Here is a 17430-nt window from a genome sequence, read left to right as displayed (position 1 = left end):
TTATCAATATATTATTAATACTTTATACTCTATCAGTGGATATTATTACTTAAGGTTTTTCAGTGTTAAAGCAGACAACTGCCCTGGAGCCCCAACCCCCCAAGGACCAAAAAACCCCCCGGATTCATCACATATCAGCTGGTTGTATTGTTTAATGATTTTGAACCACTAATGTGCATTATCAGCTAAGGTGGGTCCTTCACTAATAATAATTACTAATAACAAACTTTATTTGTATAGCATTTCATACAAGAAATGTAGCACAAAGTGCTTACAGCAAAGACATGACATGCACCTATTGATTCACATGAAAAGACATAAAATTAACATAAAAACATGTTAAAAGCATTGATCAAAAATGAAAAACATTAAAAACAATGTAAAATTAGATTAAATAATAAATAAAATAATTAATAAAACCTAATATTATAAACCTGGCCTTGTAGAAGCAGTGTGGCAAACCTTTAATTTTATTTGCTTGTTTGTTTTGCTTTGTTTTAATACTGTTATTAATTTAGTTTGTATTGTGCCAGTGCTCACATATTTCTAAATACAATTGTGTTTTATAAATTGATTCAATGTAATTAACACCCATAACCTGGGGCAAGGTAGTATGATTCCAGCATAGAAGTGTAAGGCTGCATCTAACAATTATTTTCTTCAAGAGTCCCCAAAGTTGAAGGTGGAGTCCTCAAACGCTTTACTATAGCCAATTCATTTGAATGTTTTATTTGCTGCTGGTGATACAAGGTGAGAGTGATTAGATGAAAAGGCTCTGCTTATGCAACCGACATGCAACAGTGATTCTGTTGTACAAGGAAATGTAACGGCCTCTTGATAAAATGTCACAAGACACATGCTCTTATTCTCAACATGCCCCTCAACTGCTAACAATACACTCCTGTTTAATGGAACAGATCAAAGGCTAACATCTGACATTGAATTCTGCAAGACGCTCTCTAAAACAGTTGGAGTCAGTATTGGTCACTAAGTTTTGATGCAGAACTATTATCACTCCAATATCTTTAGGACTTGCTTTCCCACCTTCTTGGCTTCATTAATGCTCTGAACTGATTGACTGAAATGTGAATGGCTATAAAAGTGACAGGCTGGGACATAACAAAAGTTACACTGGAGTGGTTGGGAATGGAAAGAGGAACAAGACCAGGCAGAACAGGCAAAAAATCAAATCCTTGACATTCTGTTGGACTGGCGTTGTCCTCACAAAGGGCCACTGGAGGGCAGTAGTACCTTAGTCATGGGTATTTCAAAGGCCTAGAAGGCCATAGGTGACAGAGCACTGATTGATGAAAAAAGTGGATGACAGTTACAGCCAGCAAGCAAACTTTTTTGGTTCATTGAGTTTTTGAAAGCTGCTCAGAACAAAAAGGTCCATCTAATCTTTTAGCTGGATTAAGATAAATTACCAAAACATATAATATTTATATATTCTTAAAAATCCCTTCTGGTTTCACTTTTCTTTCACGGTCACCTCCGTTCTACCTCCTAGTAGCACATTTTCCTCATTAGAGGTCAATGATGCCACATAGTCTCTCTGCTCTACTTTGACCTTATGCCTGGATAGCCTGTGTCCTCTATCCACTTAACCTACCCACTCTAAACTGCCTCACTCATGGCTGACTGACACCATCTGTAAGCTGCGTACTGATCTCAGATCTTCTGAGAGAAAATGGTGTAAAAAACCAGTAACCCCACTGACCTCAAGGGCTATCAGTCATTCCTATCTTCCTTCTCATGCAGCATCAATGCTGCCAAAACTGCTCTTTACAATGATAAGATTACAGACACTTGGAAACTATTTTCCACCTTCAAAACTTTACTCAATCCTCCACCATCCCCACCAGACACAAACTTCTCAGCTGATATCTTTGCCTCCTTCTTTACTGAAAACGTGGTCGCCATCAGTTGCCAATTCTCTGAACCTCTCAGAGACAACCAGTCTCCCCTGGTTAAGCACACACCACTCTCCACATAGCTCTCATGCTCTTCTCTGCTTCCTCCTGTAAATAGCTCATCACCTCCCTCACTTAGCCCTCTAGCTGAGTGCAAGGCTCCAAAAAGTGTAACATGTAGTAGTCCTACACATGCCCATCCCAGTCTCCCCAGCTCAAAAACACATCTTTATTCTCATTCACCCCTCACACTGAGAATGATGTGTCAATACTTCTGACCAGTAGCCATCCTGACTACATGTGCACTGATCCCCATTCCCACAAACCTCCTCCAAACCATATCTCCCTTCATTGTGCCAGTAATTTCACATGTGATAAATGCTTTAGTGGCTTCAGGAACATTTCCAACTGCAATCAAACAAGCTAACTCCTCTGCTCAAAAAGCCCTCACTTGACCCTAGTCATGTAGAGAACTACCAACCAGTCTCAGTAGTTCCATTCTTATCAAAGTGTATAGAAAGGGTGGTTTTCAAGCACTTTTACTTACACCAAGGTCTCCTACTGCACTTAAGCTTTAGTTTGATTAGTGTGATAAGAATGTCTGCCAAATGAATAAGTATAAATGCATATGTATAAAAACAATCCATATATTTGGAACAAAAAAAACTAATCAAGATAATATAATGATGAGTTATTTGTTGACTGAGTAGTGATTGACAAAGTCCCTGAGAGTGAAATATATACTGTAAACAGTAGAAGACAGATTAGTTGGATTTCCCCGGTTTCTTTTTGACATGTACAAACACGTCTATATCTCAACCTGCCTATACAAGGTTCTTTCCCTTCTCCAGTGAGGTCTGTGGCATCAATGGAGATCAGGTCCCACCTTTTAGAGGCACTAAAAAGTGAATAAGGAGAAATAATAATGGCAACAGTGCATCTTGACATTGGCATGGATTTATCAATGCTGTATTCAAGTAAGATAAATGGGGATTAAGCTTCAATCTATCTTTCTTATCCCTCAAATTCCAACCCTGTCTCACTCACTCAGAGACTGGCTGGAGGGCAAACTCTTCAGGCTTATTACTTTAAGTCTCCAGAGAGGTGAGGCTGCTCTTCATACTGGAAAAAAGAAGAAGAAATTGAATGATCATTCCAGAGCTCCCTTCCTTCTTCATTACTCTTTTTCTTTCCAACTTCTGTGGTGTTCATCTTTTGCCTGACTTTGTATTGCAGGCCAGTGGGTTTACTTGATGTTTGACAATTTGATCATTTATTAATATTGAATACTATGGAGTCTTGATTGTCCAAAACCTTACAAACGAAAAGAATATCTAACTATCTTAACCTTGTCCCCACTGATAACTTACTAAAATGTTTTTTTTTTAAGAGTCCAATTGGCTGATATGCAGTTATGACTGGTTGTGTTTTTAATACCTATGTTATTTAAACGGCCTTCTAGTGTTGGATGATGATCTTGATGAAGGCCACAAGCCACAACGCATTGGTCTCACAGTAAAGTTGTCTTTTACACAAGTGTTACTGTGGAGTTCCCCCCCCGCCCAATCTTTACTTGGCTTGTCTAGTAGTATTTACCTACTGCATGGACAACTGTTTTCTCTCTTCTTGTCTGTTTAATGGATCATGTTTAAAATAAAATAAAATGGTACCATCATCAGTCCAATCAAGCCTGCAGCTGTTAATGTTATTAAGTAGTTCATAAATGGAGTTTGGTCCAGATGTCCTGCAGCCCTTTTCCAGAAGGTAAGTGTTTAAACAGTCCATTGGAGGGGTATCTGTAAATGATTTGTGTCATGCTGGAGTACTTCTTTTTTCACAACCTGGCAACCCAAAAGTTGTTCTTATTAATGGTTTGTAACTGATCTATAAAGCATTAGTAAATTATTTATTAAGAAAATAATAAAGCCAATTACAGTTTAGAAACTCTTTATAAATGTTGCATTATCAGAAAGTGGTACCAGTAAGATAAATTCAATGGAACTGAGAATAATTTATACAGAGAGAATGTGTGATCCTTTTCAGTGTGAAATAGAGTTAAACCATACAGTTTTGTAATGTAAAAGTAATTCACCCTCTTCAAAGAAAATTGTATGAAATAAAACAACAGTGTAGAAAAGTGGGACTTTTCTGTCTCACAAACTGCACTCATATAAATTGGCCACTAGATGGGGCACCTCATCTTTCTACAGTGAAAACTGTCCCGGATAGTAGTTTAACCAGAGCCAGCAACAGTGTAATAACAATAAACTATGAATGATCTATTACATTGTTAAACTGCATCACATCTTTAATCCACCAGGCACCACGAGAGGGTTAATAAATGGTAAATACATAATTTACAAATGCATTTTAGATTGGTTAGAAGCCATTAATAAAAACAACTTTTCAGTTGCCAGGTTGTGGAAAGTCCTACTCCAGCATGACTGCAGACTTGATGTATTTATTAACATTTATAATTGCAGGTGACTGTTGCTATTGACAAGTTGAGAAACCCACAACCCAAAACATTTAGGCTATAATTTACATACCCACAACCACAACCCAGAAGTTGTTCCCAGCTCATAACGGACCTATAATGTAATAATTTATTAACCTTTAATGAGCCATTGATATGAACTTATAAACCCTTTATAAATGGTGACTTATCAGAAAGTGGTACCCTTATATGTCCCAAACATGTAGGTCTACAAGCCAAAAAAAAAAAAGGTAAGCTAACAGGTAAAAAAAAAAAAGGTAAGCTAACATGTCTGGCTTTGGAAGCCAGACATGTTAGCAACTTTCACAGTAAACTAATTGATTGGTCCAGGTTTAACATCTGTAAAGCTTTAAATATTGAATTGAATTTTGAGGCAGGCCATGACCCAGCCACATGGGTGACCCATTTCAACTGAGACTTTGCTGTTTTCTATTCTTAAGCCAGTCAAAGCAATACAAACATTGCATTTATCTACCAGTGAAACAGCTAATGCGACAACCTACCAACAAATAATATAGACATTTCTGCACAATGATGTGCGCAGATAGTGTAGGAGTCACTTTTTGTCCAGTGCCAAAACGTCCCAGCCAGGTGAGGAGAGGCTTTACCTCCAATAAAAATATTGGAAACGTTTATTTTGCTTAATTTGTTGGTTTACTTTAGAGTTTTGCATTTTAGTCTTTAAAAAACCTTTTTACACGTTGGTAAACATCCAGTAAAATTCTTCCAAGTGGGGCAAGCTAGTAGCTTTTAGCTAGTAGCATTAGCTACAATATCATTTATAGAAGATACTTGTAAGTGTCAGGACTGTCAAATCGTTAACCGAACAGGTCATATTGCTTTAATTAAATCACATACATGCGCAAAAATATAATCAGTGAGCTCTTCATGTGCTGAGAGACAGTAGGAAATTAGTGATATCTGCATCACTTGACCCACTGCTGAAATAATTAAGTAAATACATTTAATTTGTCTTTTTCATTACATGTTTCACACAAGACCTAAGCTGAATGTTATTGCAGGCAAGACAGCATTATTGAACATTATGAATAACACTTATGTCATTACTGAACAACTGAAAAGGCACACAATGTCTGAGCAATGTCTTTACAGTATTTTAGCTTTATAAGATATATTGGACTGAAGATATATTGTCCCCATATTGGCTGATTGCCTTAAACAATTACGGCAGAATAGCTTTATGAAGCTTCAAAACATGGAGATACTTGCTGTTTCAAGTTACTTCATGGATAAGTAAGAAGTCACTATGACATAAAGCCTAATTGGATTAACGTAGAAGTTAATACTGTAATTAGTCCTGTAATTAGTCTAATTTACAGAGCATAGTTATGAGTAGGATACTGTTTCTCAGTAAATGGCTCTCGGCAACTGTGTGTAAATCAGTAACAATTAAATGTTCACATGTGCATGTGTAAATAACCGAGCTGCTCATGTTATTGGTACCAGGAGAAATGACAAAGTCAGTGTGTCCCTGTGTGAACTGGGTGTGAGCAGTAAAACATAGTGTTATCAGATCCAGCTGTCACACTCAGTTAAAGGCAGACTAACAACACAACTGTGGCACAGCCTTTTGAAACTCTGCATGATGTCCCGGGCAATGATTAGCTTGTATTTTACACATTATCCACTGCGTGTTGCTTCATTGAAAACTCATTTTAAATACTGAAGGAATGCAACAAACTGCTCTCTTCCTGCGTGGGCTAGTGTGAAATAAAAATGGTCGCTGTGCATTCAGAGTACATCTGCCTCCACAACTGTACAGTACAGTCTAGCTGTGACTATATTTGTCCTCCCCTCCTTCTCTCTCTCTCTCTTGCAAGGGGACAGGAGAGTCAAGAGTTGGACGGCTGCCAAAAGAGGCCGGCCCCGCCATGCAGCTGAAACTTTTACAAGCCAAGCAGGAAGAGACACAGGGAACGATCGAAGAAGAAAAGGAGGAAAAGAAAAAGTGAGATAGACATCTGAGCTCTTTTCTCTCCCTCTCCCTGTCTCTCCTCTCTGTGTCTGCCTTTCTCTCTTTCTTTTCTTATTCCTTGTTAAAGCCATACTGTATTTGCCCGCCTTCGTTGGCAGGGGGTAAGTGTAGGGCTGGAGGACAGGACGGGAGGGGAGGAGAGGAGAGGGTGGGGGACTTTGGGTTCAGAGAGTTCAGCTGAGGAGAGAAATAAATTCATAAACAACAAAGGAGACGTGACGTCAGGTTGAGGGGCTGTCCAACCTGCTGGCTGAATCTGAGCCTCCATGGAAGAACCGGATTGTTCGCACCACATGTGTGTCTGTGTGTGTGTGTTTGTGTGTGTGTGTGTGTGTGTGTGTGTGTGTGTGTGTGTGTGCGCCTGTGTACAGTATGAATGTGTGTGTGTGTGGGTGTGTATGTGTGTGTGTGTTCATTGTCCTATCTTCGAGAAAAGGCTCATGCGGAGTTTCAGCAGCGAAGCTGGACTATTGTGGTCTGTTTTGTCTCTGTGGTGAGTGTTTGAGGACTGGCAGCACCCTCCCAATGTGTGTGTGCCTGTGTGTCTGTGTGTGTCTGTGTGTTTGGTCAGTTTGAGGACTCAGTAACTCAGGTATTACAGCAGCTACAATGAAGAATTAACAATTTCACTTGCCAAAGACAGAACAAGGTTTGCTTTTTTTGTCTTCAAGTAATTGATGTGAGCTCTAAAAGAGAAACAGTATTTGTTTGCATTTTAATGGTGAAAAGTATTTGTTTTTTAGAACTACACTCAACATTTTCAAAAAGACGTCAGCTCAGAAGTGTGCTCTGATTGGTTGGCTCTGCTTGGGATACCCGCTCAAATGCCAGTGACTGGTCCGCAAGGAGGCTATAGAGAATGTCGGCCATTTATGAACAGATGGATTTATGTTTTCTCTCCTAATGATTGAGGTCACCTAGAGGCAACAGCTCGCTGATCCAAAATCTGCATTGGTGTTCAGCTCTCTTGCTGGTGTGAGAAATCAAAGGGAGACCTGGGAAAAATGCCAACGGATAAAAAAAAAAAAAGAAAAAAAAAAGTGACATTCTCTGAAATATCCACCCTCCTCGCTCATTGATTCATTTAGCTTAACTCCCTCAAACCCCTCCCACTGAGGAGGGCTGATATTATCCCCGATGGAGGGAGAGGACGAATTGAGGGAAGGATGGAGGGAGACGCGGAGGAAAGCAGGCAGAATAAAGATGTCGAAGAAGACAGTAAGTCTCCCAGGAGTCCTCTTTCGGGCGAGAGAACTTGTCAACAAATGTCCAACAGTTTAGAGTTTGAATCTCAAGCGACTTTGGGCTTTTTGGATTTATTGATTGTAAAAAATATTGTCAGATGGAACAATATGGCAGAAGTGTCAGGATCTGCTTGTCTCTCTCGCCATCTGTCTGTGGCTGCAAGATAGTATGTTCGGTACAAGGCGAAAGGTGTAGTTATGATGTTAGATACATACAAATACTCAGTGCTCCCAGCTGCTGTCCCACTGCTTTGTGTCAACGCTTCGGCTCACGACAGTTTACGCTTCTTCTCTTTCTTTTTCTTGTCTTTCTGTGTCTCACTGTCTTTCTTAACTCTTTTTCTCTGACTCCTCCTCTTTCTGTTCCCCCTCTCTCGCTACAGCATGTCCCTCCCTTCCTCTTTCTGTGTCTCTACGTCCCCCCCTCCTCCCCTCCTTTTTCTCTCCTTCCCTCTTGGCAGCAGTGCCAAAGTGGGCAGGCGGACCGAGGCAAACACAGCACAGGGCAGAGCAGAGGGCGATACAAAGGCTGGCGAATTGATTATGTGTGTGTTTGTGTTTTGAACTGTCCTGTGACTGTGTCTTCGCGTGTCTCCGTTTTGATCATACGCAACTGCACGTACTGTGAGTCTGTCGCGAGTCTGTTTTGGAGCTGTTCTCTTTTTTCTTGTGCACAGTGTGGTTGATAGTGTGGCTTGTGTGTGTTTTCTGTGTGCGTGAGTGTGTGTATGTGTGTTATAGAGCTGTGTGTGAGCAGACGTCCCTCTGTCACCCTGTGTACGGACAGACGCACTCACGCCAGTAGGAGGGGATTGTGGGAAGGGGGTGTAGCTCTCAGAGGGTGTGCTCTACTCCTCTCTTTTCCCTTCTTCCCGCCATCACGGCCCTCTTCTCCTCCAGTCCTCCGGCCCAGCCCGCCGCTCACATACAGGCTCCAGGTATTTTTCTTTTTTATCCTGCGACACCTCTTCCCGTCTTTTCCACTGCCCTATAATCTTTCTCCTCCAGTCCCTCTCGCCCTCCTCTCTGTCCTTCATCATGGTCTTCCTCCTGTAAACGTGTCTATCGTCGTCGGTTGCCACGCCGCACTCCGCTCGCCGCCATTTTGGCTCGATGGACATAACAGGAGAAACTTTTCTAGAGCTTAGAGGGACTCCTTGACTCCCTGCTGACCATCTTCTTTCCCCTCCTTCCCTCGTGTCTGTCTGTCTTTCCCTGTCCTCCTCTTCCTCTCCCCTCTCTGCTCTTGGACAGCAGGCTCTGACAGGGTGGTAAACAGTCTTTCTGTGGCTTTCCGTACTGAACAGGTGTCTCTTTGTAGACTGGCAGGAGGAAGGACAGGCCTTCTTGGTTACTTTCTGACCTCAGAGTGTCGACCGAGCCAGAGAGCTGTTGTTGTGTTCAGGTCAGTATAAGTTTAGCTGCTGACCAGTGTTGAAAAGCTGCACCCACAGGGCAAGTGAGGCGCTTGGCAGGTCTCTTATCATCCAGAGCCGTTATGATAGGTAATACGAGGGCAATATTTACTTTGTTTCTCATTCGCTTCACACACTGTTTGCACTTTCTGACTACGTGAAAACTAAGATAGTTGCTTCACAGGAACAGGTGTGTTTATACGTTAGATTTATCTTTCTGAGATCCAGAGGTGTGACAGTTTGTTTAAAGGTGGTTTGTCTTGACACACTGCGTCATCGGCTCCTGTATATGATACTTAACACTACAGGAGACACACAGGCAGAAATGAAACTGAGTTAGGTCAAACAAACAGACAACGCTGTAAAGAAAAATTGCAGTTTAATGTTGTTGTTCCTCAGTCATTCTTTCACATTTTATCAGTAATGCTGTAGATTTTTTTATCACTAGTCTGACCTGCTGTTGAAAAAAAGAAAAAAATATATAAACGTAAACAGTAGCATTTATCTGATTGATGTGTATCTTAGTCAGCTGCAAGAAAAAAAAGCCTGTTATTCATATTACACTGCTTATTTTGATTACGGACGCATGTCAGAGGCCAGAATGCCATAAAACAAAAGCAAAATATCAATGTTGTGCTTTAATTAAACAGAATATGGAAATTAACCAGCAACCGATTCGATTACTCAACGTACTTTTAGAGGGGAGATTGAATTTTATGAAATATCTGCATATTGCCTGTACTATTAGGACTCTAACTGGACTGCTTATTGTCAGTACTGTATCTTAATCTAAATAGGGGTTGGTGGTAAGATGGCGCCTTCGTGCCACGTGTTTAAGAAACAGTGAATATGGGCAGACCCTTTCAACATACCCCTCACAATTCATGGGTAAACTACTCCTAATTCGTCTGCATCAGCCTCTGTCACTTCAAATCACTCAGCTTTGGCATAAAGCGACAAATTGTCTCATAAAAAAGAACGAGGAGAACCTCTTTTTAAGCATATCGACATGTGACAGTGATGAGAGGAAAATGTTGAGAAAGAAGAAGCTGGAGAAAAATAGAGAGAACAAGGGTTACAGAGACAGAAAGAGAGGCAGGAGTGGGAGAGCTCTTTCCCCGCCCCTCTCTTATCCTCAGATGAACTTATCGTGTTGCCTCATAATGTTTCTGAGTTTTTCTCCTAGAGGCAGTCAGGCTAACTTCCTGCATTCAGCCTCAACATAGCTGATTGGTTGATATCTTGGCTGACCGGCTGCGTTTTGCAGCGAGGCAACAGGAAGTTTCTTTTCTCATGCAGGAAGCTGCAGCTGTTTCGACCCGACATACACCACTTTGCACTCTTGCACGCATACTCTCTGTATACATGCACACAAATATGCACGCACACCCTCTTTGAAAGGGCATACCTTTCCAAGTGTTTGTGTCTAGTGTGTTGTGTGCACGTATGGCCTGCACTGTGTGACATTAGTGAATGCTATAATATGTGGGCGTGTAGCAACATGCCAGGCCAGGCATCAGAGCTATAAGAAACATCTGAAACCATGGTAACCACACATCTCATCAGCACATTAGTAAAAGCATAGACAAGTAAAAAAGAGGAGAGGGGATAGAGAGAGTAGATGAAGAGGAGGAAAGAAACCTTTGATGTATATTTTCTTCATTCAGGTCACTGGCCATCTGTGTAGTTGGAGGGTATAACTAACTCACCATTGATGGTCAGTGATTGCTCACTTTTTTTTCTTTATCATATAATAACTCATTCTCTTGAATGAGTTGGAACCAGTTCATGTGCATAAAAATACATTTTTTATTTTACAACAAACTAACCTAAGAAATGCCGAAATACGTATAGATCTAAAATTTGATCGTTTTTATACTGATTATTCAACTTTGCTCCACTTCTCTGTGTGGGTATCTATGGGTGAAATGATTGCTGGACACTGTGATAGTCAATACAATGGCTCCCTTATACTCCAGCCTTATCTGGGTCATACTATCGTTTCATCAGACACATTGCATGTTTACCTAGCTCTTAGGCCTGTGAGTCCAGCATTTGTGTGTGCAGCCCTCTATCTCACAAAAGGGAGAAGCTGATGGCAAAAGGACTGGAAGTATTTTCATTTAATTACCATTTAGTAAATCAGGATAAGATAGGCTGAGCTTCTTTTGTGTTCACAGTTCAAGCAACTGTTGTGTGTGCATGTGTGTGTGTGTGTGTGTGTGTGTGTGTGCATGTGTGTGTGCGTGTGTTGTGTCTACCAGCGTGTGGTTGTATGTAAGTACATGCATATGGCAGCGTATTTCAGTTCAGTACAGTACATGTGAGCATGAGCGCTGTGTGCTTGCGTTTGGTTAATGAGGATATACAGAACATCAGAGCGGGCAACATGCCAAGTGGGCACGGAGAAGGCTGTGTGCTCCTGTCCTTCGTCCTTTAATGTAGGAAATCAGGCATTCCTTAGGGAGCGGGGAAGGTGAAAAAGCTGGTACCATTAAACAAAACCATAGCGATCTATTGAGGATCAGCCCTCTTTCTTGTGTTTGCCAGATGCCCGGACACAATTTTTCTGTGGAGTAAGACTGGACATGAGTAAGAGGAGACATCTGTTTGTATCTTTTTGACTGTGGGAATTCTTCATCCTGCCATTTATTGTGTGGCATACTTCCTCTTGCCAACTCCAGCTCGCCCACCGCTCCTCCTCTTTGCCCACCATCACCACCTCCTTCCTCCCTCATTGAAATTCTGCCTGGCACACAGACACTGGCCATTCTTGGCACAAAGCTCAGAGAGAGAGAGAGAGAGAGAGAGAGAAAGAGAGAGAGAGAGAGAGAGAGAGAGAGAAACACACAAGAACCTGTACCAATCGTCTGGTGCCCCCTCCGTTGTGTCTGTGCCAAGCATTCATCCCGTCTCGCGGACCAAGGGACCAGGCAATCCAATAGGTATTTCCCTGCCTCTGCTTCCTGCGAAAATCTGCTCCAATTCTGAGGAGTTTTGTTGGCATCTGAGTGTGCTGTGTGTGTTTGGGGATTTGCTAATTAATTTGTGTGTTTACGTCGTTTGCGTATTGGGTGAGGAGCAAATCCGATGAATCCTGCATCCTTTCACAGTGTGAGAGGAAGCTAAGGCCTATTGTTTCCACGATATTTTTCAAATGAATTTTCGCATGGCTTGTTATTTATGCATTCTTTTTGTGTATTTTGAAAGCACAGCAGGTTTATGTTGATGTCGGAAGTTTGTAAAACTTGTATAATAAACACTGGTAATTCAGTTTAGCTGCCATTTTGATATTATTCTCTCAACTTATTCTATAATTGTGTTGTGGAGTTAGTGAATAGTTTGACGGCTTGTCTTCATTATTTTATGTGTGTTTCCTTTTTTTTTTTATAGTTGTGGCAGTGTCACAAAATGAATTTATTTAAAACAAATATTTGATGTTGAAGTTAAGTGCCAAACATCTGCCTGAAACTTATTGAAAAAGATAAGACCGCCTGTGCTCATAGCTGAGAAGACGTTTTGGAAAACCCAGAAGAAGCTAACTGTAACTGTCACCCAGAGAAAGATTAACATACTCAAGCAGGAAATTGTCTCCAGAAAAACATATCCTGGTTGGTCACAGCAAAGCGGTGTTATCAGAGGACAAGAGAGGACAAGGTCCACGTTTCTTGGCTTACATAGAATAGTGCTAATGTGAATTTACTACCATTTAGCCATAATTCTGCTGTGACAGATGCACAGACAGACTGTCTGATAGGCAGATGAGATTAACTCAATAGGCCACATTTCTGCCTTTTCTTGTATTTTCCTCAAGATCCTCTCAGCTGCCCCACAGGCTTGAGATTTATTTTGGAGCTGTTGACAGAGAAAATGATTTGCCCCAGCAGAGCCATGTGTGCCCCTTTTATGTGCCATAGACAAAGTCCATGATCACAGACAACAGCGCCCAGTGGAGCTCACATGACTGAGTCTGGTTTCAGTGTTTCCAAAACAGTCGGGAGTTGTGCAGGGAATGGGACAGCAATTTTTGCAATTAACCCAGAAGCACAGAATTCCGCACAATTCGTGTTTATATCTTTTTTCTTCATTCGAGGCCATGCTCACATGTCCTGTTAAATCTTCATTACTTTGACCCATTTCCCCCAGTGCACTGTGTTATATCATTATTAGTCTGTTGCCCTCGTCCTCCAAATACAGCTCCAGTCAGGGGATGTTTCTTGGCGACCAAACAGAGCTCGTAGATCTGTCACTGGCATGGTGGCAGAGTTGGGCATCATGCCAACGCACCCCCACCCCCTTCTGTCTGTCTGGTCTTCTGTAATCAGGCTAGTAGGGTCTACTGCATGCTAACTATGGGCTGGTCTGGACCAAGTCTCAGGGGTTGTGGCTGTATGCTAATTTATGCAACCAGTGTACCTCCTAACCCTTTTCTCTGTCTATCTGAGGCCTAGGTCTGGCATTTAGTCTGGCACACATTAACCCTTCAGTCGCTGCCGTGTTAACCTGCAAGCCCGTCCCAACCCTTATCCCATAAGAGTACAGTGGCTGGAGGATAAGCAACATCTTTCATGATGAAATTAACGGTACAAGGAAAAATCACGGAGACACGGACATGCTGTATGTGAAGATGCTTTTTCTGTGTGAACTTTCCAGCTGTCTGATAAGAAATGTTTTAGTTGCTCTCTCACTCAGTGCCTGTGACAGAGTGTGTCGTCTGGGTCTGTTGGCTTCGTCTCAGTGCTTGGCACAAGATTGATTCCTCATCACACTCGATAGAACAGCGGCTCCTTCTTCATCATGAGACAGCAGGCTCAGGGAAAAACCTGAAAGGTAGACCTTATAGTGTTTTTAAGCAGACCTAAAATGGCCGATGCGCGAGACGCCATTTTGTGTTTCCTTGTTGTGTTTTGGGGGGCAGAATCCCAGCCTTGTATTCAATCAGAGGCAGCTGGTGGAAGCCATATTTGCAGGCATCTGTGTGTGTACCTCCGTCTGACAAGCAGCAGCCAGCCTACACAGGGATAGCCCACTGGAATGAGCTCAGTTTTTGGCAAAAACGGAAACGAATTCCTGGCACAGAGTCGAGCAGTTCTTTTTTTTTTCTCTCTCTTTCGATCACATGCCAGAGTCTAAGGAAGTCAGTGAGTTGTTTGGTGGGCTTTCACACATTAGTACTCTCACTTTCCGATGTCTGCTTACCGTTAAATTATTTGTCTTTGCTCCACTTTAATGGAATGGATTTCCTAAAGACATTCAGCTCTGCAACAACAACAAAAGCTTGGTCGATCGGCGAGGATGTGCCAAAATGCAAAATTTCCGTGGGTCTTCTTTTGTGAAGAGGTGGTAAATGTTTCTCCAAATCTTGGCAGGTGAAGACTTGTTGTCATGAAGCACGAGCAGGTTTTGCCATAAGTCATGATTTTGAATCATTTCCAGGAAGCGATTTAAACGAAAACAAAGAATCAGACACAGAGATAAAACTGAAAATATAATTACACTCCTTTCTGCGGAGATTGAATTTGAACACAAGTCCAAAATGTTACGTAAATATACACGTCTAAAGCGACACTCCTATCCAGCTTTATCTTGCATGTATTTTACAGAAAAGACTAGTTAATTAAGATAACCCTCTCTGTCTCTTTTTCTTTGTGCCATTGCAGGAGTTTTACCTTTGAGGATCTTTTCTGCTGAAGCAACATGGATGCTGTCCTTGGGGCTGAGGTAGTAGATTGAATAGTTGTGGGGTTCTGTAACCTCTTTTTGAGATAACTATACAATCTACTGTCTTTCCCAAGGAGACAGCTGAGTCAGCCACTCGCCGACTGTCATCTCCAGATGGGCAAACATGCTGTCCAATCAAAACATATGCTTGCAGCAAATGAAAATAATGCATTGTGACAGGCATTGTTTGTTATGTTTTTTTTTTTGTTTGTTTGCTAGAGCGGAAAAATTAGGTGTCATGCTCCCTAACAGGTGAACTTGTGGTTGGTGTGCTTGATTTGGGCTCTGTCAGGGTGAGGTAGTAGGTTGTATAGTTTGGTGGGTGGGATTGCACCCTGCTCAGGTGATAACTATACAGTCTATTGCCTTCCCTGAGGAGCTCCCTGAACACTCATCAATATTGAACACACTCCCAAGGCTGAAAATCACATATATTCTCCGACATCATAAAAAAAAAAAGGATCAGGTACATATGTGCTGCAAAAGGATTGGTGTTGAACTGATTTCACCTGTCACATGACTTGCTTTAATAAATGTACATCTCAATAAAGTTCTACTTGCCTCAAATCAGTTGTCGAAAAATCAGTGAATGAGGTCTTGAAATTGTCTGTTCTTCATGTACTGCCTTCTTTGATGGTGCCATGGTTTGTGTACAAGAGCAGCTGTTGAGTTTGTTGGTGTCGAGCACCCTCTAGTGGAGACACAGGAGATCGCTTTGAGTAAGATTAAAGTTTGCAGATCACAGGTTGGCAACCGAATGCCACGACGGGCCTGGAGTTCTGGAGGGTTTCGTTCAAACCAAACGCTGCAAGTGGGGATTTTACAAATTCAAACAATCACAAGCTGCCTGCATACATGGTTTTCTGTGATAAAAGCCTTAAGTGGTTGTTGGACACAGTGATAGTCACATTTTCGTGCGTGAGTGTCCCATGAACTCAAAGCTCAGACATCCTTCACTTAAAATAACACCGTGGTACCGCTTTGTTAGGGTGTGGTCTTCCCTCCTGATCCGCGCGTCTCTGTGTGAGTGGCTCGGTTGCTTGTTATTGATCGCTCAACGTGCTTGTCACCATGGCAACAGTTTAGCCTCAACAGAAATCGTCTCCATATTTGACTGTAGGCCTGCTGGATCTTTGGAATGCGGTAGGCGTAGACCACAGGGTTGATGGCTGAGTTGGCGTGAGAGAGGAGAATACCTGGAAAATAGGATCTGGTAAGTATTGTGATCTTTGATAACATCCTGCATAAAAAATCATTCATATTCACTGAATATGAAAAAAAAAAAAAAAAAAGATTAGCTGCAGTCTAGTAAAGTTACTGCCACCTGCCTGTATAGAGTGTCCCCCGTGTCACAGCTTGAGGGCCGTGAGACAGCAGCAGACAGTTCATCAGGTGCAGAGGAATCCAGCAGCTGGCAAACAAAATGAGAACCAGAGCCAGAGAGCAGGCCAGCCTCCTCTCCCTGAGCAGAGAGGCCTGGGCTTGGGGACAGCTCTCCTTTAGACGGCCCTGCAGGCTCCAGAAGATTCGAACATAGAGGAGCGTCATGACCAGCAGGGGTGCCATGACACATCCCAGGAAGTTGAAGTAGACCATGAAGGGCAGGGAAATAACAGAGAGGAAGGTGCATGGTGGGGAGATGAAGGAAGAGGAAGACGTATTGGTGGAATCAGATGTCAGGGAAGAGTAGTTGTTCCAGCCAAACAGAGGGGTGAACCCCAGTAGACAGGACAGTATCCAGCACAAAGACACAGCCAACCACGTGCGCCTCTGTGTGGCCAGGGCTTTGTATCTGTGAATGAGGGATAAAACGGGAAGAAGCCAAGGAAGAGAGAGGATTATTTTGAGCAAACACCTTATCCACATAGCGTTTCTACCTGTAAACCAGTGTTTCAGAGAGCATACCTCACCTGAGTGGTATGTGTAACCGCAGGTATCGGTCCACGGCGATAGCCAGCAGTGACAGCACAGAGGCCTGCGTCAGCACGAGCACGACACAGCTGAGAAGCAGGCACAGGTCAGGGGTCAGACTCACCCAGCCATCCAATACTACAGCCAGGGGCACAGCAGCCACACCCACTAGGAAGTCAGCCACCGCCAAGGAAACCAGGAAGCAGAAGGTTGGCTCCCGAAGGGAATCCCGGATACCAACACACACCGCGCACACCACCAAGACATTGCCAAGGCAACAGGCCACGGCAATCAGTACTTCAAGTACTGTGTAAACAACCCAACTCCATTCAGCCATCGCTGAAGATGGAGAGCAGGGAAGGCAGAGAATCTATGAAATTTGATTGAGCAGGTTTCCTTGAGGGCTGTGGATAGGTGCAACAAATCCCACACCAAAATAAAATCCAACATAATCCCACGTTTGTTGTTCAGATAGTCTATTGCTGCTTTCAGCTCTTGGCTTCAAGTGACCAAAAAAAGCCTCCAGGATATGCTTTTTATATGCAAACATGCACGCGCTTCTGCGTGCACACACAGCAACAGGCACTCCATGGAGACACCATCTGTAAATCATCAGCGAGTGAGAATCTTTTTCTCACAGTGATAAATGTGGCTCAGTAGCAGAGAAGGGAGAGGACTTCTGAATGAGACATATCACATTTTTCAAACGACAGGTGTGCTCGCTATTTCCAGT

General features: G+C 42.4%; 1 protein-coding gene and 1 long non-coding RNA gene across 2 annotated transcripts; one reads left to right on the top strand and one right to left on the bottom strand.

Moving 5' to 3' along the window:
- Positions 1 to 7660: 7660 nt before the first annotated feature.
- LOC111669026 (uncharacterized) lies at positions 7661 to 15353 on the top strand. Its single transcript, XR_002761760.2, has 2 exons — positions 7661 to 14434; positions 14726 to 15353. It is a non-coding gene; the product is annotated as an uncharacterized LOC111669026 (long non-coding RNA).
- LOC111669006 (adenosine receptor A1) lies at positions 15200 to 17182 on the bottom strand. Its single transcript, XM_023425219.2, has 3 exons — positions 16697 to 17182; positions 16115 to 16578; positions 15200 to 15982 (listed from the first exon to the last, which is right to left on the bottom strand). The coding sequence occupies exons 1-3, from the start codon at positions 17032 to 17034 to the stop codon at positions 15771 to 15773; spliced, it is 1014 nt and encodes a 337-aa protein (XP_023280987.1). The 5' UTR covers positions 17035 to 17182; the 3' UTR covers positions 15200 to 15770.
- Between the last annotated feature and the right edge of the window lie 248 nt (positions 17183 to 17430).

The sequence above is a fragment of the Seriola lalandi genome, unplaced genomic scaffold (genome assembly GCF_002814215.2).
Source record: "Seriola lalandi dorsalis isolate HSWRI2012SDOR001 ecotype SW California unplaced genomic scaffold, Sedor1 jcf7180002054767, whole genome shotgun sequence".
Lineage (NCBI taxonomy): Eukaryota > Metazoa > Chordata > Actinopteri > Carangiformes > Carangidae > Seriola > Seriola lalandi.
Note: the sequence above shows the minus strand (reverse complement) of the source record. Positions and strands in the feature narration are given on the sequence as shown.